Below are 23,770 nucleotides of genomic sequence, written 5' to 3' on the forward strand. Positions count from 1 at the left end.
TCGGAACAGGCTTGATGAGGGGACTGGTCTGGAAAAGAGAGAAGAAGCTCTAATTTGTGGTGATGACTATTACATCATTCACCTGCAATGATGGAGGGGTGGATTTATTTATAGTTCAGCTGGATGGAAAATAACATTTTTCTTTTCAGACTAAGGACCCATGCGGAGATGAGCCTTATTTTTTTATCTGACCTTTGAACTCTTCCTCTGTGTTAGTAATGGCCTTCTTGATTGAGTGTGAAAGGGATTTAAGGTCGACAGCCCAAACCCAGAGATTTCTGTGCTGGTACTCTGAATTGGAGAAAGCTCACCTGTCTCCAGAATTTGCCAGCAGACTTTGGCTAATGTGGTCTCAACTTCTGCTCATCTTGCAAGAAAAAAATCCTCCCACCAAAATTTAAGAGGTCATCTGATTATTTAAGGAGCATCTTTCTTCTTGATTTTTCTACCCTTTACTTATTGAAGTATACTCTGATTTACTGGCGCTTCCAGTAAGACTGGCAGTATGGTCAATTTCTGGAAAGAAAATCCCACTTTATCATTGCTCACTATATTTTGCCATAACAAAAAAACTATTGACTGAGTGGCTTAAACGACAGAAGCTTATTTCTTTCCAAGTATGGAGCCTGGAAGTCTGAGATCAAGGTGCCGGCATTATCAGGTTCTGGCAAGAGTCCTTTTCCTGGCTTCTAGGCTGCTGCCTTCTCTCTGTGTCCTCCCATGGCAGAGAGAGAGCAAGAGCGAGCCCTTTGGTGTCTCTTCTAGTAAGGGCACTAGCCCCATCCTGGGGGCCCCACCCTCATGACCTCATCGAAACCTAATTACCTCCCAAAGGCCCCACCTCCAGATGCCATCCCATGGGAGTTAAAGCTTCAGTATATGAATTTTAGAGGGACAGAATTCAGTCCATGGCAGTTATCTTTAAAATTCAAAACAAGTCAGGGCACCTGGGTGGCTCAGTCGGTTAAGCATCCACCTCGGGCTCAGGTCATGATCTTGCGGTCCATGAGTTTGACCCTGACATTGGTCTCTGTGCTGACAGCTCAGAGCCTGGAGCCTGCTTCAGATTCTGTGTCTCCCTCTCTCTCTGCCCCTCCCCTGCTTGCTCGCTCTCTCAAAAATAAACATTAAAAAAAAATTTAATAAAATTCAAAACATGTCATCATGAATCAAAACATCCCAACTAGGAAATTCTGTGGTAGATTAGGCACTGTATCTCTTGAGAATATTTTATAGCACTTCCTCAATGTCAAAATCACCCTTCTGCTGTCGAATCTCCTCCTTTATGCTCACCTTTTCCTTCTCTTATTCCTGCTGGACCACAAGAATGACACTGCTTACCTAGGAACACTTTGATTTCAAACTTGTAGCTCCTAGTACTTAGCTACCTGCATCAGCTTGAGGTATTGCTATTACATGCATTATAGAGCTTGGGTGCAGTATCACTGTCCACCGGTAGGTGTCCACCTAAAGCCTGAAGCCTAGTGTGGCCTGAAGCCTAGTGTGAGAATTCTGGTAGTCAAACCAATGAAGTTTTCGTAAGTTGAGTGCTCTGGGTAAAATGAAGGCAAAAGAACTGCTGGAAAGGCAGCCCCATGCACTTTTTTCTGAACCACTTAATGGCAGGCTACTTCAGTATAAAAGCTGCTGTCGTAGAAGAAGAAGAAGGAGATGTAAGACAGAGACGTGGCCCCTGAGCAAGTCTTGGAGGAAGTGCCAGCCCTGAGCCCTGTGCCAGTACCAGATCTGCTCATCGCCAGCCCAGAGTCCTAACCCTTGCTCCCTGACCTCCTCACTTCCTGGATTTGTGTCTTGTTTGCAGTGAGTCCCGTGATTTTCTGATTCTGTCACTGCTGTTGGTTCTCCCAAATGCCCTTGGCAGCATGGTTGGGAGAGTTGGTGCAGAAATGAATAGATCACTCCATTGATCAGATTCCTGAAAACTATATGGTACAGGTGTACCACCATCAGTTGTTAAAACTGGGTGGCAACAATTAACTTTTTGGACAGAGCAACCATACTTAACTGGACCCTGACTTAATCGAAGCTCTATCCCTACTTGTAGGCAAGAAGGAACAGTCTTTGGTTGCCCATAAGATGGACAGGTGCCTTCTGTAACTCTCAACACAGGAGGAGGCCTGGCGCCATGCCAAGCAAAGAGTTTCTAGAAGTTTCCCTTCATCATTTGTCGATTCAGTCCACAAGTATCCGTTGAGTGTCTGTGCTAAGTGGCGAGTGAACAGGACAAATGCAGTTGTTGATTAAATGTTTACTGAGCACCTACTGTGTACCTGACAGTGCTCTAGGCCCCCAGGGAATGCAAAGGTAAACAAGATGTGGGAAGCCTTCTTACAGTCTGGTAGAACGAATAGGAGGATAAAGAAAATGAAATGTTGTAGGTATGACAAAGGAAGACATTTTAATTTCTTTCTGATGAAGGAAGTCTGCCAAGGATGAGTTTTAGAATATTCTTTTTTTTTTCCTTCAGGTGTTCATTGAGCCTAGTAGGTGCCTTTCACGTTCTAGGCCAGATGTTGGCAAACTTTTTCTCTGAAGGGCCAGAAAGCAAATATTTTAGGGTTTGCAGGCCACATACAGGTTCTGTCAATAATAATAATTTTTCCTCTTCCTCTCCTTCTCCTTTACAACCCTATAAAAATAGAACAACTTTCCAAATTCCCTTTGCACCAAAGCAGACCACATGGGCCTGTGAGCCTTTAGGCAGGGAGTCCAACACTAAACAAGAGCCTGCACTCATGGGGCTTATGTTCTAGAGTGGGAAAACAGACAGGAAAACTAGTGACTACACAGACTCTGTGTTTTGTTTTTTTTTAAAACTCTATGGCAAAATAAAATTAGGTGAGGCAGTGCAGGGTGGTCAAGAGAAGGTCCCGTTGATGAGATACCACTTGAGCAGGACGCTGAACCATGCACTTTCCTATGCCATATTGGGCACAGTGGAGAAGACATGGTCAGAGAGATCAGGCAGGACCCCATGGGCCACCGGGCTTTTCCTGAGTGAGGCAGAGCCACTGTAGGGTCTTGACCTTTGGGGAACATGATCTTACACATCTTTTGAAAGGATCACTATAGCTGCTGTGTCCAGAGCAAATCATAGCAGTCAAGGCTGGGGCAAGAGACGAGTTAGGAGGCTAAGAATAGGTGGTTCCCACGTGAATGCAGAGGAGAGGAAAAGGCATCCTGAAAACAGCCTATGATGTTTTCTAGGTACACCAGGGATGAGGGAGCCAAAAGACACGGCCATAAAGGCCAGCAGAGTCCAGATTGTAGAGAACCTGAGGGCATTGGGGAGCCACAGCAGGTGCTGAGCAGGGAGAGGCATGATCAGAGTAGCATTTTTGAAGCAAGCACTCTGCAATATGGAGGACAGGATAGAGACCAGTTATAAGTGTCGTTTCCCCCCTCCCCCCACCCACCACCACCACCATCCCAAAGAAGCCTCACTCAGTCCCTGGTGCAGAGGATGTGAGTAAAGTCAGGTGACAAAGCACTAAAAAGGTCCACCCTCATCAAACCTGTGGCTCTGTGACAAAGAATCCCGACCTGCCTCCAGGTGGCAGCAGAGAACCCCCAGGCATGAGTACAGCTGCACTGTGACTCCACCAGCCCCCTGACCTCCAGCCTGGAAGACCCTGGGCACCTGAGCAGTGGGCACAAGTTCCAACCTGACTGTGAAGTGGATACTTTTCTCCTGTCTTCTCCAGTTCTTTCTCTCAAGTTAAGGCACAGAGAAACACAGTTGGCCTGGATACAGCCCACCAGAGGGCCAAATCAGAAGAGTAGCTGCATTCCTGGGATTGTGATCCCCAAGGCAGGCTATATCCCGGGGTAAAAACTCTAGACTCTGGAGTCTCTACCTCTTGCATTCCCTGGGGAAATTGTCCCCAGCTATCAATGGCCAGGAGCCTCCAGCAATCCAGAATCTACCTCCATTCACTCACATGGTAGGATCTTTGTGGGCCCAGTGCCAGGTGGTTCAGGACACCATCAAGACTTCTGCTGTCCAGAGCTTATTATCTAGTGGGGGCAGTGGGAGGGGCAATAACCAGCTTGCTCGAAGGCGACCAAAAGCCCAGCTGGGCTGGCTGGGGTGGACTGTTGTGCTCAAGGCAATGAGGAAGTCAGCCCTGCAGGCCAGCCTCAGGAGAGGTGCTGGAGGAGAGAAGATACCCCTGAGAGACACAAGGAAATAAAACTTGGCCTTACTGGTCCCCGGGGGTGCTCACAGGTGCTCATGGGAACCCACAGGGAAGGAAAGCAAGCGGGCCTCAGACCACACTTCCTTCCCTAGCGTCTTTTCTTTCCTCACCTACCCCCACCACACCCCACCACGCTGGGAGCCTTTGAGCCAGGTGGACCTGATTCAAGTCTGGCTTTGTCACCATCCAGCTGTGGGACCCGAGGGAAGTCACTTGATATCTCGGGGCCTCTCTTTTCGTGTCTGTAAAACAAGGTAGTAGCCACCTTCCAGGTGGTTGTGTTGACATAGTTTATGTATGGTGTGCAGCCATACAGTTTACGTGTGGTGTGACGGGCATTCGTGTGGGGCTGCTTCCCTCCAGACCTGCTCCCGAACCTTTGGCCTACATCTCCCTCTCTCTCCTCTGCTCTTTCTCTGTTCCCGTGCTTTCTCTACCCAGGGTGGCCCTGGGACCCTCCCACTCCTGTTTCCCTCCATCAACCTCAGCTGGGAAGAGGCACTGGCCTCAGTCACAGAGCCAAGAGGCAGTAACGCTTCACCCTGCTACAATGCCCTATTCTGGCTTCCCACATCAAAAATTCAGAGCGCATGGTGCTGACAAAGGGCTTTTGTGCTCTTTCTGGATGCCGGAGGCTGGAGGGCACTGGCATGCTGGTAAATACTTCACAACCAGCTTTCTGATCGAAAGCCCTGCTTTGTAGCATTTGCCAATATCCATGGTGTAAATACTCCCACGGTGGCCAATTTCAAGCTACCGGCAAGGCGCCACCCAACAGAGCTGGGAAGAGATGCACAAAACGGGCTCAGGGTGGCCTGGCGCTCGCACACCACTCCGTTACCGGGTGTGCTTGGACACAGAGAGGTGGGATTCCCTGGCTATTTCAGTTGTTTATGGAAACAATAGGAGGAAATGCTGTGAATCAGGACTTGCAGAAAATGAAGACCCTGTGGCCAGAAATGTCAGGCTGCCCTCCCACCGCATTCCGTCTGCTGCTCTAAGAGGGCCATTCCCTTCTCTTTGGAGTCTCTGAATGCAGATTTCCCTTTACATCAGCCATAGTCTGCAATATCTTTTCTTTTGTTAGGCAGGTGTGATTTACTGCTTAACCAGGACCACACAACTCCAGAGGGCACCATCCACCGCGTCCTGTGGAAACTGCCTCTCCTGGCGCACCTGTCCACACCCTTCTCTCCCACTGCCACTGCCATGGTCCAAAGCCACGGCCGTCTCCTGCCTGACAGCTGGTCTCCGTCTGGTCTCCTGCTTTCTTTCCGGGCTCCGTGTGGCAGCCAGAATTATCTTTCTAAAGATGTAAATCTGTACTTGTCATTCCTTTCTTCAAGTCCTCTCCTGGCTTTCTACTTGAGGGTGAAAAAAATCCAAACTTCTTATCTGCCTGCTCTGGCCCTTGCCTGCCTGTGTGTCTTCATACGGGACCGCTGTCCTCACTCACTGGACTTCAGTCCCCTGCCCTCCTCCCAGTTCCTAGAAGGCTCCGGGCCCTTTCCCATCCAAGAGTCTGCCTGCACCGTTCTTTCCCCATCCTCTCATGTCTTCTGTTCATGCCCCTGTCTTAGGGAGGTCTTGTTCACCACCCCATTGAATGTGGCATCCCCTTTCCCAGTCTTGGTCCAGCTTCCTGGTTGTTTCCAGCAATGTAGCTATCAAAAATTAATACTTCTGTTATCCTGTATACTTGTCATGATGTACATTTGTTTATGTGCCCCAACTAGGTTAACTTACTTGAGACTGGGAGTCATGTCTGTTTCATTCACTTTAGTACCCCCAGCACCTAATAGAGGGTCTGGAACATGACTGGTGACTTCCTGAATTACAAGATGAGTGATTTTGGATGGGCGGGTGGATGGACGGATAAATGGATGGAAGGAAGGATTGGTATGCATGAATGCACTTTCCCATCAGGCTGTCTGCTTCTTCAAGGCAGGTACCATATCTTGACCAACTCTGAATCCCCAGTGCCTTGCACAGTGTCTGCATAGAATAGGTATTTGGTAAATTTTGGTGGTTGCACGAGCAAATTATGCAGGAAGGAATGGATGAGGTGACCCTCAAGGTAAGTCCTATGATAGCTTCTTTCTCTCTTTGGAATGTTCTCCTGACCCACCCTTCTCCCCTGGCTCTCGCTCCTTCACGTGTGGGCAGTGGCTGCATGTGGGTTTTGTATCCACAGGGGGTGACCTGACCTCAGTGGACCCCATGGTCCTGGAGCAGTATGTGGTGGTGGCAGACTACCAGAAGCAGGAGAGCTCGGAGATCAGCCTCAGCGTGGGGCAGGTGGTGGACATCATCGAGAAGAACGAGTCAGGTAGGGGAACTAAACCATCTCCCTCCCCGCCCTACACTGTCCCCGAGCCCCTAGGACAGGAGATGTTTAGAAACACAGAAACAGCAATCGCTGATCTGAGCTGGGCCGTTTCCACAGATCCAGCTGACAACCTCTTAGAAAGCTGCCTCTGTTTGATCACGGTGCTCAGATATCCCCCTTGGTCACAACTCACCACCATCCTGTTGGGTCAGTTGTTACTGATTTATTCTGAGGGTCACATCTCGTGAACGTGTCTTCTGGTTTCAAAGCACTTAGAGACATGGAGTCCAGCATTCCACTGGAACATTGCCTTTGATTACCGTGGGAGTCTTCACGAAGGCCCCGCCAGCTGTAGGCTCTGGTGGGACGGACGCGCCACCTGACTCTTTGGCCCACCTGTCATCACGGGGGCCGCTGGTCATGTACACTGGCCAGGTCTGGGACGGAATATGGTATGATCCGACACTGAGCCTGAACTCTGCATCTCACAGCAGTCCAGCTTGCTGCTCCTCTCAGACCATCAATTCTCTCATATGCAAAATATACAAAATAGAAAACGCTGCTACTTCAAAGAGCTATTATAAGGATCAAATGAGATAGTGCCTAGAGTGTGCCTGGCACACAATAGGTACTCAAGGATGTGGGTTTCCCTCCCGGTTGCCTTCCTTAGCCACAGAGTAGCCATCAGCACTATCGAAAGAAAAGGACAAGGAATAGGGGGTGAGCAGCTCCTCTCCAGGAAAAAGTGGCATAAACCCACCCGCTTTGTTGTGGCTAAAATGTGACCTTGCCTAATAATATGATTGGCAGGCCCGTCTTTGTGACACCCCATTGGCCAGTTAAGGACCAACAAACGGCCAACAAACAGAGGGAAAGCTGTGTTTGCAGCAGCATCTGAATCATGTTACCACAGTCATGAGATCTGCATTAGCCAACCAAACTCGTTAATTACTCAATATAGCAACTACCATCCCTGCATCACAGCCAAAGAAACAAGACGCTAAGTGACGTGGTCACTCACCCCAGATCTCATGACAGGTTACCGAGCTGGAATTCCAAACCAATTCCAGCTGGCCCCAAGGGCACGTGACTTTCTGATTCCTGGGAATGAATATGTGCTCCGCAGGGACTAAGGAAGGCAGCCCCCACCCCTCTGGGCAGCCCACTTGCGTGAAGTCGGGAAGACTCTGTGGCTGGGAGGAGAGTGGAAGCCGGGATGGGGTGTTGAGGATAAGCCTCGTGTGTCCAGAAGGCGGCAGGGGAAAGGAGGCAGACAATGAAATCTTCCTGGGGCCAAAAAACTGGCAACATTTATTTTTGATTGTATTTTACCAGCCAAGTAATACTGGACACCTTCTTCTTAGAACAACCATAAAGTTAAAATCTGCTTTTTCCACTAGCTTCAACATTAGTCCCCTTTCAAAACCCCAAATAGACCCTCTAACGGTTCACTCCGAATCCTTCTTGATAACTGTATACACGTACATATACATATATGTATATGTGTGTCTTTGTGCATGTGTGTATGTGTGTGAACTGTATGTCTACATGTGTGCCCATACATAGATACGTAACCATTTGCACACACACACAACATTTTGTGTGTGTTGATATAACTTTATAGTTTAACCCCAGTGTTATCATTCTGTACCTTTTGATCATTTTGATCTGCAACATGCTTTTTAGTCAACATTCAGCTTTTATTCCCTTAACATCTGCCTACTGTTGATCTACCTAAGCCATATTTTTCTCTACCATGAATAGAATATCTGTGCACACTGGTGAGTGTTTCTTTAGGTTAGACAATGAGACATAGAACTACTGGACCGTAGGTACACATATTTTGAATTTCAAGATCCTGCCAAATTGCCTCCAAACTGGTCATGGCAATTTACTCTCCCTCTAGCAACGCATGAGGCATTGGTGCAGAGTTAAGAGCTGAGACTGTGAGGCTAGGACAGCCTAGGAATGAATCCTGGCTCTGCCACTTTCTTTGTGACCTTAGTCAAGTCACAGCCTCTCTCTGAGCCTCGGCTTCCTCATCTGTAGAATGGGGCAGTAATAGTAGGCAGCTCGTAGGGCTATTGTGAGGATCCCGCCAGTCAGATGTCAAGCACTGTGACAGTCTGGCACACGTTACTGTCGTTGTTATATAGTGAGTTTCCTGAACCCCCACACAAATACCGGCAGATACGAGTTCTTAGGAAGACATACGGTGTATCTTCTAATTTCTGGTTTTCCACAGACTTATCCACCCCATTCACACGCGCGCGCGTGCACACACACACACACACACACAGCCACCAAAACTTGTATTGCAAAAGGAGTATCCAGCCGAGTAAAGTAGGTGACTTCCAAGTCAGGGAGGTCAAAAGCAAAGGCCTCCCTGTAAAACCAGAAAGGCTACTCAGTAGGCTGGCCCTTCCTTCTCTTCTTTTTTGGGGTCTCCAGGGCTTGGAGGTATGTGATCTTGGGGAGCAGATCCTGTTTTTCCATTATACTGTGCAGAGCCTGTTGGGCCCTGTGTTAATTTCCGGTTGCCATTGTGACGAAGTACCACAAACTTAGTGGCCTCGAACCACGTAAATTATTTATCTTACAGTTCTGTAGGTCTCAAGTCCAAATTGGGTCCCACTGGGCTAACATCAAGGCGTTGGCAGGGCTGAGTTCCCGTCTGCAGGTTCTGGATAGGATTTGCTTCTCTGCCTTTTCCAGTCAGTTTCTAGAGGCCACCCCATCCCTTGGCTCATGGTCCCTCCCCAGTCCTCAGAGCCAGCAGTACTGTGCCTCTCTCGTCTTTCCTCCACAGCCACACCTCCCTGACTCTTCTTCTGCCTCCCCTGTAATGCATGGGGCCCACCCTGATAACCCCAGATAACCCCCTATTTGTAGTTCAGCTGCTTTGCAACCTTGATCCCACCACCTGCAACCTTAGTTCCTTAACATAGGCACAGGTTCCCAGGATGAGGACTCAGACATCTTTGGCCAGTCACTGTTCTGCCTGCCACAGGGTACAAGCCCTTCTCGAAAGGAGGAGGACCTGAGTCTGGGTGAGAGGCCTCTCAGTTACACAGCAGCCAGATTTACTTTGACACGAGCAAATGCAAACTCAGTGTCTCAGATAAGTCATCAGGGCAGTGGCTTCAGTATCTCTTAGCCCTGGGTGCACATAGCAGCTTTGCCCTGAGCCATGTGAACTTGGACAAGCGTACTGACTTCTTGGAGCCTCAGTTTCCTCATCTGTGCAATGGGGATGATAATCTGAAGATTATATAAAACAGTGTAAGTAAAATGGTTAGTGCCTTGCATACCTTAGTGAAGATAGCTACATTCTTTACTCTCACCATTCAGGATGACCTTTCTCTCCCCTGTCCCAGCTCAGAAGTGGGTTTTTTTCTTTCTTTCTTTCTTTTTAAGTTTATTTATTTATTTTGAGAGAGACAAAGACAGCGTGAGCAGGGGAAGGGCAGAGAGAGAGGGAGACAGAATCCCAAGCAGGCTCCACACTGTCAGCGCGGAGCCCAATGTGGGGCTCAGACTCAAAAAACCATGAGATTATGACCTGAGCCGAAACCAAGAGTCAGACGTTTAACCAACTCAGCCACCCAGGTGCCCCTTTTTTTTTTTTTTTTTAATGTTTATTTATTTTTGAGAGAGAGAGAGAGAGAGAGAGAGAGAGAGTGTGTGTGTGAGAGAGAGAGAGAGAGAGAGAGAGAGAGAAGGGGGGGGCAGGCACAGAGGGAAGGGAACAGAGGATCCAAAGCAGGCTCTGTGCTGCCAGCAGTGAGCCCGATATGGGGCTCAAACTCACAAACTGTGAGATCATGACCTGAGCTGAAGTCTGATGCTTAACCACCCAGGCGCCCCAGAAGTGGGTTTCTTCTTAGGCTATTCTTAGCAGTTAGCAGGCAGCTAACATGGGTAGCTGTGTTCCATGACAAAATGGCAACTTTTTGCCTTACCCTAAGCATGGACTCATAGTGGCTGAACATATTATTATACTCTGACCCCCAAGCTTCACATCTGACCCAACTAACATCAGTCTGCACTCTCATTTTCCAGGTTGGTGGTTTGTCAGCACGGCTGAAGAGCAAGGCTGGGTCCCCGCAACCTGCCTGGAAGGGCAGGATGGTATGCAGGATGAGTTTTCACTACAGCCTGAAGAAGGTAGGAAGGAGTTGGAGCCTTGCACTTGCCGTGGGGTCGGGGCTAACAGCAAGCCCACCCTTAGGGGCCTTTGGGAGCCAACCCAGGTGAGGCTGGCCAGAGCTGGGGACCTAACACTTCCATGGGACCCCCAGGAGGGCCCTAGCCTGATCACCCCCGCACCTCACTATTCCTCACTCGAACCATTCTGACGGCCAAGATGCTGGGCTCCTTCCAGCTCATTCGCAAGACATCTGAAAGTATCTATCAGCGTGTGCTTTCTCAGCGACCAGTCTGGGTGTCAGCATTAGGACTGACCCTCTCCACGCACACTTCTGTTTCCTGGAGAACTTCCCCTACAGGTGTCCTGAAGGGTGGTTCCTACAATGCCAAAAATGCTAACGCCCAGCTGACTCTGTTTTCCCCACTAGAAGCATTCCTGAGACTAGAGTAGGAGTCCATCTTAGCTAATAAATCGAAGGGTTTTAGAGTCAGACCTGAATGTGAGTTAGCTGAGTTGGGCCAGCACCTTAACCTCTCTCCACCTCAGCCTCCTCCTCTAAAAATGGAAATGATGGTGTCTGTACTGTGAGATTTTTTTTTCTTAATTAAAGGAGATTCCACATGCAAAGCATTTGGCAAAGAACCGGAGACAATAAATAACTGGGAACAGTTATTAAATAACTATGCCTTACCCAGGGGTGACGATTTGGGCTTTTAGCTGACTGTTCGGGGAAAGCACAAAACCACTTTTTGTGTTTATCAGAAAAGAGGGTGACAAGAAGGGGGATAATTCTGTGCTGAAAGGTTAATAAAAAATGTGTATGTGGGTTTGCGTTTAGTTTTATTACAGCCAGCACCCCTCATCGAAAACATATGTCGTTTTACTGGTGGTTTTGTGGGGCCCCCAAGCTCTGAGGGGCTGGGCCAACTCAAAGAATCCACTCAGATTCAGGGGTTGTGGTGTTCTGCATGAGAGCTGTAGCTCCCTTAGGCAGTTGATGATGACCATTGTGGGCACCCCGCTGTAAGAGACTGGTTGTTAACCCCATCTGATAGATGAGGAGACAGGCTCAGAAAGGTAGAGACACTTGGTTGGGGTCACACAGCTAAAAGGTGGAGAGATCCCACATTTTCCTAAGTTTGCACATTTTTCTTCTCCCTTGACACAAGGGCTTCTTTTAGTGCCTCTTTATAAGTCACGCTAGGAATAGAATTATATCTACTGGTGGCCTCTGCACCCGAGTTCAAGGTTAATACTCAGGAAGTTGGTCCTTTTAAGATACCTGGGGCTTGGCGTAGGCTCAGAAATAATTCCTCCTAAATGGGAACGTGCGCTCAGCGTCCCCTTTGCCTCCAGACACTGGGAGTGCTTTCTTCTCACCTCTGCCTTCTGCCCTTCACCTCTACATGCTGCCTGTCCAGTCTCATGGAGGTACTGGTCTTTGCCCCGGCCTGTGGGCCGCCGCCGGACTCTGGGGGACTTGTATGCCATCAGCTGGCGTCAAGGTGCCTACCTTGGGGTTTTCTTCCCTGTTCAGTGTTTGGAGCTGGGTCCCTGCGTCTGCATGCGTCTTCCTGCTCGGGGACTGCCCATGCCTGTTGCATGTGAGAAACAGTGACCTTGCCTGTTCTGTGTGTGTTGGTATGTAGGTTTGGGCAATATTTCTCGGCCTGGGGCTCTAAAGTTTACCAAGTTGAAAAATAATGCCTGGGGCCTCTATAATGCTGAGCCAGTGACCTGTTTCTTTTATCAGACACATCACAAGGGGAAGAAACCCACATCAAACTGTCCTAGGCCAAAAGGGAAATGTACCAGCTCGTCACTGAAAAGTCTGGGGAAGGACTAGCTTCAAGCATGGCTGGATCCAGGGGCTTGAAAACATTATGGGGACCTGGGACTTAACTCTCCTCCCCTCTGCTCTGCTGTCTACCTTGCCGACACCATTTTCTCATGACAGCAATTCCAGGCACCTTTCAGAGATACCTACCAAAGAAAGTGCTTCTCCTTCAACACAAGTCTTAGGACTGGTTCTGACCGACCCACATGCTATCCCTGAACCAATCACAGTGGCCAGGGGAAGACAGCACTTTGGCCAGGCCGGGGTCCTGCACCCTCCCCGTCCCTCCAAGGCAGTGGTGAGGTCAGCCTTACCCAAACCATGTGGATGGAGGCTGGTAGTGGCGACAGAGGAAGGGCAGATGGACGCTAGGCATGCAGTGTCAGCGGGCACCTGCCATGCAGTCTGCAAGGTTTCCCACCGTAAGGTTTGTTCGGGATCACTAAGTGTTTCATGGAGCCCAGAGAGCGCCTCCGGGTGCCGGAGAATCTCCCTGTGTAATTCAGGTGAGGGGTGGGCCCCCAGGAGTCCAGGGCCCGTAAGACTGACTGCATTTAGTCTAGGACTGAAGCAGCAACCCTTCCCACCCAACCAGAGAGAACTTCTGTGCATCTACGGGTTTGAATTACCCCCTGCACCCCTCACAGCACCCGCACCCACCCTGCAGCTACCATGAGTGAGGGGAGCAGCTGACTCTGCTGTACGCAGGATATCTGCAACTTGAGTCAGCTCAGCCCCCACAGAGCAGGTCAGTGGGCTAGATCAATAAATAAATAAACTCCCTCTGTGTTTTCCACCTCCCTCGACACCAGCTGGGCAGGCCACAGACAGCTTGTGGTGTTTTCCCAAAGAGAAGAGAGTCGGCCCCAACATGCTGGCCAGCAACACCAGCCCACAGCTGGCTCGGTCACTCCCTGGGGGCCGGAATGTAAGCTAAATAGGAAAGCCCTTCCGTGTCCTCTTCAGGGTCCCTGGGGACACTCATCTGTTCTGTCTCAGGAGTCCCTGCTGACAGTGTTGAGCACGGGAGCTATTCTCTTGTTCTCCGGAGGGCCCTGCCAGCTTGTGACAGTGAGCAGTCCTCCAAGCAGAGCCTGAGAAATAGTCCCATGGCTTTGAGGGGAAAGACTGAGGCACCACTGAGAGTGAGGTGGAAGGCACCCCAGTCACATTAACGAAAATTGAAGTAGGCAGTGATTTCACTGTGCGCACGTGTGTGTGCACGCGTGCGGTCATGTGTGTGCATAAAATTATCATGTGACACGCTTAAAACGAATACAGTGTTAAATGTCAATTATATCTCAAAAAAACCAAAATATTAAAAATAAACTTGAAGCTTCAGGCGTGGTTGGATCCAGCGGCTTGAAAATAATTAATGAAAAATGAAGATCAGTTACCCACTAGGTAATGACAATTGCTTTTAAAAATTAAAGGAAGAAAGAAAATTGCTAGCTGTAGCCTCCTTGGTAGGGATTTCAGCCTGAAACCATCTGTTGCCAAATCTAGCTTACCCCTGAACCCTCTACCAGCAAGAATGTGGAGGAGCCACAGATGACTTAACCCCCTCTGGCATGAGCTAGGTGGCTCCCACCAGGCCTTTGAGAACTATTCATTTACTAAACGTTGACTAATGTACTAAATAGTTACACAGTATTGCCAGTACCGTGCCCAGTGCTAGAGACAGAGGAATAACTACCTTCGTGGTGCTTGTATTCTAGCAGAGAACACAGACACAAAACACAATCACCAGGTAAATTGTGTGGTGTGTTAGAAGGTAATTCCTGGTATGAGGGAAAAAATAAACCTGGGTAAGGGGGATGAGATTGCCATGAGTTGGAATACTGCATAAAGCAAGGTCAAGGAAAGTAACCCTGAAGCACAGCTTTGACCTTGGGGAAGATGAGGATGACTGCATGACCCTGAGGGATTTCAGAGGGACAGAGGGATTGGGACCTGACCTGTGTCCTGTTGCTGCTTGCACAGGGTCATCCAGGCCTAAATGAGGGCCTAGGGGGTCCCCAGAAATTTCTGGAGGAAATCGTTCCTTTCAGTGGGCAAGGGCGTCTCATGTATCACAGCCTTGGCCGTCAGCATCCCAGGACTCTCACTGTCTTTGGCTTAACCCAGCATCCCTTTGTCCCTGCAGAGGAGAAGTACACAGTCATCTACCCGTACACAGCTCGTGACCAGGATGAAATGAATCTAGAGCGAGGGGCTGTGGTGGAGGTGATCCAGAAGAACCTGGAAGGCTGGTGGAAGATCAGGTACCTGCTGCAACTGAGTGGTCACATGGTCTCTGGGTGCTCAGAGGCTGTAAGTGATTACAGATGGATGGGATGAGGTTTTGGCCTGAGCCACAAAAGGATGCTTCTCCTCGGTGCCGTTTAGACTCCCTCCCTATCCAGATCCTTCTCTAAAAATCCGTAATAGACAAAACCTCCAAATGCCCCAAACCACAGATAGTGGTAACCCTGTTGAGCAAGACTGGTTTCCACCCCCATGTGTTTCTCGTAAGGAGACGCTGCATTGCCCTGTGCGGGTGATTTCCCACTCCAGCCCTGCTCTGACACCAACAGGATGCATAACACCACAGGACCGCAATTCATCCTAGAGCCAAAAATTGCCCTCATCTCAGAGTTCAGTAGTATAAGCTGGAAGCCAGCTTTCGAACTCTTTATCACAGCTCTTTCGCCTATGTGATGCAATCAGAACCCTATGAGTGCCAACTCCTCCTGGCCTGCCTGCCACTTCCCCAGTGTTAGTCCTGGGAACCCCTCCTTGGTTACCTTAGGAGGCAGGCAGTGGCAACAAGACATCAGGGCAAAAAAAGAAGTCCTTGGGACCTGGTGTCTATACAGCAATGTGATGCAGGATATTAGGGCCATTCATCGGGGTTCAGCCTGTGGCATTTCATTCATTCACTCAACAAACCCACACCAAGAATCTGTACTGGGCCAAGCCCCATTCTGGGACTTGGGGAGTCAACAGTGAGAAAGACACAGAGGTTCACACCAGCAGGCACGGCAGGCAGGCTCAGTCCCCCGGCAGGGTGGTGATGCATGGGGACTCTGGAGCACAGAAGAGGAGCTCCTGAGCTCAGGGGGCAGGATGGCTTCCTGGGAGGGGTCTACAGGACTGAGGTTTGAAGCAGGAGTAGTGACAGTGACACCTAACCTATCCTGAGTGCATATGGTGTCAGCTACATTACGAATTATCCCAAAACTTAGTGGCTCTGGAATTCAAGGAGTGACTTACTTGGGTCCCTCCTGAGGTTGCGGTAGGATGTCAGCGACGCATGCCATCATCTGAAGGTTCAGCTGAGGCTGGAAAGTGACAAACCAGGATTTAAACCTGTACCTTTCTCACCCCAGAGCCACTCACCTCTACGTGCACTGCTCTGCTTGTGGCTTTGTGACCCCAGACAGTGAACTGTCTCGTGCCGAGGGCCTGGATTCTAGGTAGCATGACATTTTCCAGTTAGGACAAGATTGGCTCTCTCTCAGAAGATATTTTAAGATTGAAAGGCATCAAATCCTGCAGATTTCTGTCTCCTGTAAATTGGCTTCCAGTTATAAAGGACCTTTGTCGTCACTGAAACACAGTGCTATTTAGTTCTTGAAGTGATTCTTGACGAGAGATTTGGCCTTGCCATATATCATCTCCAGCCATTCAGGTCTCTTCCACTCTCCCCCAGAGGTGTGGGCATGCATTATGTGGGCCAGACCAGCGGGGTGCTTGCAAATAGTTGACATCCGGTTCTCAAGGGAAAACTACCCTTGAGTTGTGGTGTTTTCCAAAGTGTACATAGTCCCACCGGGTGATTCCAAGCCTCCCGTGCAATGTCACTAAATGTGGAGTTCGGAAGAGACGAACACAGTTGACGCTCACCGGTTGGTGCACGCAGGCTCCAGCACCCCTCTGGTCCAATTTGACCCCTCGGCTCATGCTATGAAACTGAGCTCTGTTGTGCAGAGAATTAAGCGATCGCATTCATTGAATCCCTTTGGAATTCAGTGAGCTGTCCGTCAGGGTCTCGGTCACTCTGCAGTTCAGTGACCACCAGCTGACTCTTAGCAAGTCGTGGAACCAGCTCCTGACCAGCTGAATGCATGGTGGTTGTTTTTTTATTTTTTATTTTTGAAGTTTATGTATTTTAAAGATATAGTATGAGTGGGGGAAGGGCAGAGAGAGAGAGAGAGAGAGAGAGAGAGAGAGAAAGACTCTCAGGCTCCATGCTGCCAGCACAGAGCCCAGCGTGGGGCTCATACTCACGAAAACTTGAGACTGTGACCTGAGCCAAAACCAGGAGTCTGCCAATTAACCGACTGAGCCACCCAGGCACCCCCTGAATGCATGTTTAATCTACATGTTAGCCAGTGTGACTAGAGCCATGCCCTGGCTGTGCCAGGCTTTGTGCCAGAAGCTGGGGCTGCTGGGAAGAGGCAGCAAAACAGGTTAGGAGCAGAGACTAGACTGGTGCGGACTGCCTAGGTCTCAATCCGTTTCTGCCGCCTCCCAGGGTTGGATGCGTGAAGTACGTCAACAGCGGGAAAGTGGGTAGAACAGACTGGCATACAGTAGGTGCCCACTAAGTGGAAGTTATCACTGTTGTCATCTCTGCGATGACTGTAACGGGACAGTGAGTGTAGCAGAGCTTTATGGCTGCTTGCCTTTGCCAGGCCGTGGGCAGTTTGTCTACTTGTCCTTTTATTTCTTTATTCAACTCCCTGGCACCAAGGCTCTTGCCACACAGAGATCAGTCAGGTGCAGCGTACCCCAGGAGCTCGTGTTCTAGCTGGGGAGACAGAACCGCCACAGCCGAGTGCACTGTGTGTCCCAGGTGCTAGGGTGGTGTTGTGTGCGGGAGACACTGGGTCACCGTGGAGGGAGGGGTTCGTTCTCTGTGAGGCTCAGGAAAGGCTTGAGAAAGGAAATGACAGTAAGCAGAGCTGGGGAAGAAAGAACAGGAAGGACAGTGGGAAGGGGCTTTCCCGACACAGAGTTTCCAAGAGCAGAGGCCGCCGGAGTGAACGATGGTGGTGCCTTTGGGAGACTCCAAGTCTTGTGCGGTAGGAGGGGCATGGGGGTTGCTGTTAAGAGATGAGGCTGGGGAGGCAGGCAGAGGGCGGGTTGGAAAGGCCTTGAATGCCGAGCTGAGGTCAGCAAGGGCCTCTGGCCCATCGTTCCTGCCGTCTGGGACTTGAAGTGCCGTGCGTGGTAGGAACACGGCTTCTTTCTGTGCGTCTGGCAGAGCAGCCTGTCCAGCATCCCTCCTCTTCCCAGGTACCAGGGCAAAGAGGGCTGGGCCCCAGCCTCCTACCTAAAGAAGAGCAGTGGGGAGCCCTCACCCCCGAAGCTGGGCCCTGGCTCGTCCACCCACACCGGCGTTCTCGACCTGGACGGAGTTTCCCGGCAGCAGAGCACGGTGGGCAGGGAGAGAGAGCTGCTCAACAACCAGAGGGACGGCCGGTTTGAAGGCCGCCCGGGGCCCGACAGCGACATCAAGCAGAGTGAGTGACTCCCCACCGAGCTCCGGGGGCTGAGGACCTACTATGTGCCAGGCTCCGTGCTCAGAGCTCCTCACGTGTCCCTCATCCTCACAACAGCCCTGCTGCCCAACATCCTGTAGACAGGAAAACAGGACCAGAAACCCTGGGGAGCTTGTTCCAGACCATGGTTTTTTCCACGATCTTGCGCTGATCGTGATAGCTTCTATCTCTCAAGCCCTACTATGTACCAGGAATCTTACAGTTAGTCTCATTGACTCCTTGTAACGACCTCAGAGGGACTAAATTACTTTTGTTTTACAGATTAGGAGCCAGAGAGATGAGGTGATTTGTCCAGGGCCACCCAGCTAGTAAATGGTAGGGCCGGGACTTGAACCCAGGCCCACCTGACCCCAACACCTGTGCCCTCTCTTTAGGGCCTCGTTTCTGAGCCAGAAGTTGTTGACCTTGCGTTGAGTTGACTCGAACAACAGTTCTTTATGCATCTTACTTTCCAAAGCCTTCTGTATATATGCTTCCATTGAATGTTCCCAACACACCTGAGAGTATGGGTTCCTTATTGTTGTCTGCAGTGAGCATGGGACCCCACCCCCGGGCACGTGACCCTGCCCCAGTTGTGCAGGGCAGGAGGAAGCCGTCTGCTGGGAAAGTCCCCTGGCCCAGCTAGACTTCTCCAACTGTTTACAGCAGCTCAGCAAACTCGTAAAAGTCAGTGAATTCTTGAAACCCAAGAATTTCTCCATTCTCTGCTCAGCTGATGTCTCAGGAAAAAAAAAAAAAAAAAAAAAAAAAAAAACACTGGCATGCCATGGCGGGGTTTCTGGCCAGCCCCTGGCTTCTGTGATTCTAATCTATCACGGCCAAGAGCACAGGATTCCCATTAACGCTGAGCAAATAAGAATCTGAACCCCCATGTCTTTGTTAGAAGATGGGTTCCGATGCTCAAGCAAATTCTCCCCCCCCAGTAACAACCCCTCCCCCCCCCCCCCCCCCCCCCCCGGAACAGGGGCTGAGATCATTTAGATGTTCATTTCTTTCTCACAAAGCTGTCCGGCTCTGCGTCCAGGGCTGCTGGGGCAGCTCTGTGCAGTCAAAGTTCTTATGAGACGCTATCTTGTGTTGCCCTCATCTTGCTGGCCCAGGGTGGTGCCCCACTAGTCCAGCCAGTGAAGAAGGCAGGGAGGAGTGGAGGACTTGACTCAGAAGCTACATGCTCTCCACTCTGTCACGTCCCCCTGGCCAGAACTTAGTCACATGGCAATACCTAGCTGCAAGGGAGTCTGGGAAGTGCAGTCTTTACATAGGCAGCTTAGTGGCTGGCTAAAACTCCATCGCTAACTAATTGTAACAGAAGACAGGGGAGATGGGGATTTAAGAGATTAGCACATCCCAGCTGCCAGACTTGCCCTCCGTGTGGACCTGTGCTGAGCCAGCTCAGGGGATGACACATGTTCCGCCTTGAGCCAGGAGCCTGGACCATTACGCAGTCATCCTCCTGAGCCTGAGACTCAGAGCAAGGGCAGCCCAGTTCCAGAGTAGAAACCCCTGATGTCGTCAGCCCACATTTGTTTGTTCTGTTTATGTGTGGTTTAACATTGCACGCCCACCAGGTGCCTCCAGCCTCGTTTGCACCCTTTCCTTTCATCTCTGCCACTGCCCCTGGGTGGCAGGCAGGCATTACCATGCCTGTGTTCCACCGAAGCCTACATCGTGGGGCCTGTCTGGAGAGCTGCACGCCGCTCCGGCTCACGGGCAGTCCTCATAGTCCCAAGCCAAGTCTGAGCGGCTCCTTCCCAGTCAGGTTGTTTCTTCCCACAAGAAGGGTCACAGCAGCTCACGAATGCCTGCCTGGTGTCCCCCTGAAGAATTCCATCTGCAGAATTCTGCATGTGTGTGCAGTAAGCTCTCGTCTCTTTGTAGGATCGCCCAAGATGAGGCAGAGACCCCCTCCTCGCCGAGATATGACCATAGTAAGTGGACCCTTGCTGCCGGGAAGCCAGGCCCTGATCCGAATCTGGCCCCTCACTCCCACCTTGCCCTTCCCAGAGATGTTCTCTTGCCTCTCCACACAGCTGCCTGGACAAGTGTCGCAGACCAGACAAGTGTTGGTCTGATCAGAGGGGGAAAGGCTAGGGTCCCCTGGGAGTGATGCAAGTTACCTATGGCTCTGCCACGGTTAGGTCTCAGGATGAGCCCTCTGCTTCCTGAGCCCACTTTGCTTTATTGTAGGTCAGTCTTCTCAGAGAAGGTAACTCGAAACCAAAGCTGGGATGAGGCATAAGTATTTGTGGTGCCGTTCTGGTATTTTACTTTCAGACTCTGTTTTTAAATCTTTAGGTACCTTTTCTAACCAATACTTTGAAAATTGAGCCTTCTACCATTTATTGAGCACCAGTTGGGCACCCTGCAGTGTGCTGGGTGCTTCATTACGTGGACCTATTGAATGCTTACAGTGATCCCACCAGGTAGATACCCATTCTACAGGAGATGAAACTGAGGCTCCAGAAGGGGAAGTGATTTGTCCAAAGGTGCACAGCACGCATAAGCAGTATTTCCAACCCAGATGGGTCTGACCTGCAAGCCCGTGTTCTTTCCACAACCCTCACTGCCTCTTGAATTCAGAGACTGTTGTCCTGCCCCAGATTTTCATGATTGTAGATAAATGTCCCATGTTTCTCCTCCTCACTCTGAAGCTGATGGTCCAGTGAACCATCTAGGAGATGATCTGCACAGATGGTCCTCTGTGTTTTGTCCCTTAGAATCCAAATGGGTCCACCAGCTCCCCTTGAGGGTGATTGTGTGCCCCCGACCCTTAGCGCCTCCCCCCTTCAGCCAATGGCAATGGACTTACCCTGGATTTAGCACTGTGTTTAATTGTGCCAGCCTCGAGGTCTTAACCTGCCCAAGCCTCCCGTTCCACCCCAAGTGGAGGAAGAGTATTACACTATTGCTGAGTTCCAGACAACCATCCCTGATGGCATCAGCTTCCAGGCGGGTCTGAAGGTCGAGGTGAGTGGACCCGGTGCCCCTTTGCCTACTTGTGATTCTTGAACCATGCACCACCTCCTGCTTCTCTCATTTCTCTCCTCACCCTCCCTCCCTCCCTCCCTTCTTCTTTTCCTTCCTCCCCTCTTCCCTCTCTTCCTTCCTCTCTCCCTCCCTCCCTCCCTTCCTCCCTTCTCTCCTTTCTTTGTGGCAGCTTTACCAATACATAATTCACACCATACGCATCACTGACTTAAAGTATACAATCCAGTGTTTTTTTAGTATATTCACAGAATCGTGCAACCACATTCAGTGTTAGAACGTTCTCAACACCCAAAACAGAAAGGCTGTATACATTAGCCACCACTCCCTGTCTCCCCTCAACTGTTCTCAGCCCCCCTGCCCCCAGCCCTAGGCAGCCACTAATCTGCTTTCTGTCTCTGTTGCTGTGCCTGCGTGAACATTTCATATAAGTGGAATCATACACTGTGTGATCTTTTGTGACTGCCTTGTATTCTGTTTTTATCACCACCTACTTCCCTTCTTGCTTCTCTCTCTCCTTTTCGTCCCGCTCCTTTGCTTGTCTGCTCTGTTCCTGCACCAAGGCCAACATAAATCCTCTCTCTCCTTCCATTTCTTTCTCCTTTCCTCGTGGAGTCAGAGCTTGAGGCTGTTTCCCGTATTTCCCGGAGAGCCTGGAAGTAATGCTGTAGCAGTCAGCTGCCAGGCACTGAGCTCAGCACTTCACACACAGTCTCTCTCTTAATCATTTACTCTGGTGAGGCAGGACCATTCACAATCCCCATTTTTCAGATGAGGAAGCTTTGGCTCAGGAAAAAAGGTGCTGTCCAAAGTCACACAGCTGAAAGGTGGCAGAGGCAGGATTTGAACCCATGTGTGTCTCCAGATTTGAGCCAGGACTGTTAACCTCCTATTGTTAGCCATCTGCTGGACATTTGGGAATGTCGGGAGGGCGGGCACCTTATCTGCAGCTAGCACAGTGCTTGGCACATGGTAGGTTTGCCAGAAATATCGATTCAGTGAAAATCTGTCTCCCCACTAGCCTCCTGCCTGACACTCAGAAGGCCGGGGAGTATCTTCTTCATTCTTACCCACAGCCCTGGCATTGGGGCTGGTCCGTAGTGGGTGCTTTAGAAGTGAACGTTTGGGGGCGCCTGGGTGGTGCAGTCGGTTAAGCGTCCGACTTCAGCCAGGTCACGATCTCGCGGTCCGGGAGTTCGAGCCCCGCGTCGGGCTCTGGGCTGATGGCTCAGAGCCTGGAGCCTGTTTCCGATTCTGTGTCTCCCTCTCTCTCTGCCCCTCCCCTGTTCATGCTCTGTCTCTCTCTGTCCCAAAAATAAATAAAAACGTTGAAAAAAAAATTTAAAAAAAAAAAAAAAAAAAAAGAAGTGAACGTTTGGCTGATTGAAGGACATAAGCAGTGGATGGATGACTATTGAGCCAGTGCACAAGTGTGGTTGCCCTGAGGGTCTTTAATCACTCTCTAAGAGATCTGCAAAGCACCTGCTGGTTCCCTCCCACTCTGACACTTCCTGCCTCTCTCTCTCTCTCTCTCTCTTTCCCCTCATGCCCTGGGGCAGCTGCCCAGGCAGCTCAGCAGAAGGTGGCTCCCCGAAGGTGCTGTGTCCTGGGCCTCTCCACCACCGATTCTTCCCAGGCATCTCCAGAAAGTCATCCTCAACCAAATGTCTTTCAGCCCATTGAGGGAGGGCTATCTGCAGAGAGCTAAAGTCTCTCCAGCTAATTTTATAAAATGCAAATCCCAGTCTAAGTAGACAGACTAAGGGGAAAGCAGAAATACCCACAAAGTTCTAAAAAGACTTCATAGCTGTTCCTTTTGCCGGTTTGTTTGTTTTTTTTTTTTTTTTTGGCCTTTCTGGCCTTTCCAACTTCATATCTACAGAGAACTCAAGGCATCTTGATTTGTGCTAAAAGATCATTCTATGCCCAGTTCCCCATTTTGCTGCTGTAAAACCTATACATCCGATTCGACATGAAACATGTGCCTTCTTCCTAGCATCTTTTCACACCCCAGGCTGTGTCTCCAACCAAAGCCTGTTTCCACAGCTTTTCTGTGAACCCCACTGGTCAAGCTGGCCCTTCTCCAGCTCTCTTACTCTCTCTGCCAGGACTGACCTTGCTTTAACCCAGCTCCTAGCACTCCACCTGCCTTCTCATAGAAGGCACTCAGGGCCTGGGTGGCTCAGTCAGTTAAACGTCTGACTTCAGCTCAGGTCATGATCTCCAGGTTGATGAGTTCGAGCCCCGCATCAGGCTCTGTGCTGACCATGTGGAGCCTGCTTAGGATTTTCTCTCTCTTCCTCTTTTTCTCTACTTCTCCCCACCTTGTGCTCTCTCTCTCTCACTCTCTCTCAAAATAAATAAGTAAACAAGCAAACAAAAGGTACTGAAGGCCATTTTTTGAACTGAACTTGGCATCTCAAAATCAAATTCATTCTTTCAATCCTCTAGGAAGCCTCCCCTGATTCACATTGGTTTCCCTTCCCTACCCTGTATGGCTTATCTGAGCCCTATGTCTCAGTCTTCAGCTGAGAGCAAGCCCCTCACTTCTGTACATGCTTTCTTGACATAATGAGAGATGAGTGTTGTTTTCTTCTTCTTCAGTGACTGGGTTTTGTAATCCAAGTTGAAAATTCCCTTCCCTTGGCACTTTGCATAGATCACTCTGTTCTTTTCTCACATCTAGTGCTGCTGGTCACG

At 50.0% G+C, this 23,770-nt stretch overlaps 1 protein-coding gene across 1 annotated transcript in view; it reads left to right on the forward strand.

Moving 5' to 3' along the window:
* Positions 1–23,770, forward strand: part of SH3PXD2B (SH3 and PX domains 2B) — a 105,404-nt gene that overhangs the window by 71,343 nt on the left and 10,291 nt on the right. The window contains exons 7-12 of the mRNA XM_043595955.1: positions 6,415–6,549; positions 10,612–10,716; positions 14,683–14,800; positions 17,820–18,046; positions 19,964–20,013; positions 20,927–21,052. Of these exons, the coding sequence (XP_043451890.1) occupies positions 6,415–6,549; positions 10,612–10,716; positions 14,683–14,800; positions 17,820–18,046; positions 19,964–20,013; positions 20,927–21,052 (761 nt within the window). The remainder of the gene's footprint in view (positions 1–6,414; positions 6,550–10,611; positions 10,717–14,682; positions 14,801–17,819; positions 18,047–19,963; positions 20,014–20,926; positions 21,053–23,770) is intronic.

Source organism: Prionailurus bengalensis, chromosome A1, assembly GCF_016509475.1.
Source record: "Prionailurus bengalensis isolate Pbe53 chromosome A1, Fcat_Pben_1.1_paternal_pri, whole genome shotgun sequence".
NCBI lineage: Eukaryota > Metazoa > Chordata > Mammalia > Carnivora > Felidae > Prionailurus > Prionailurus bengalensis.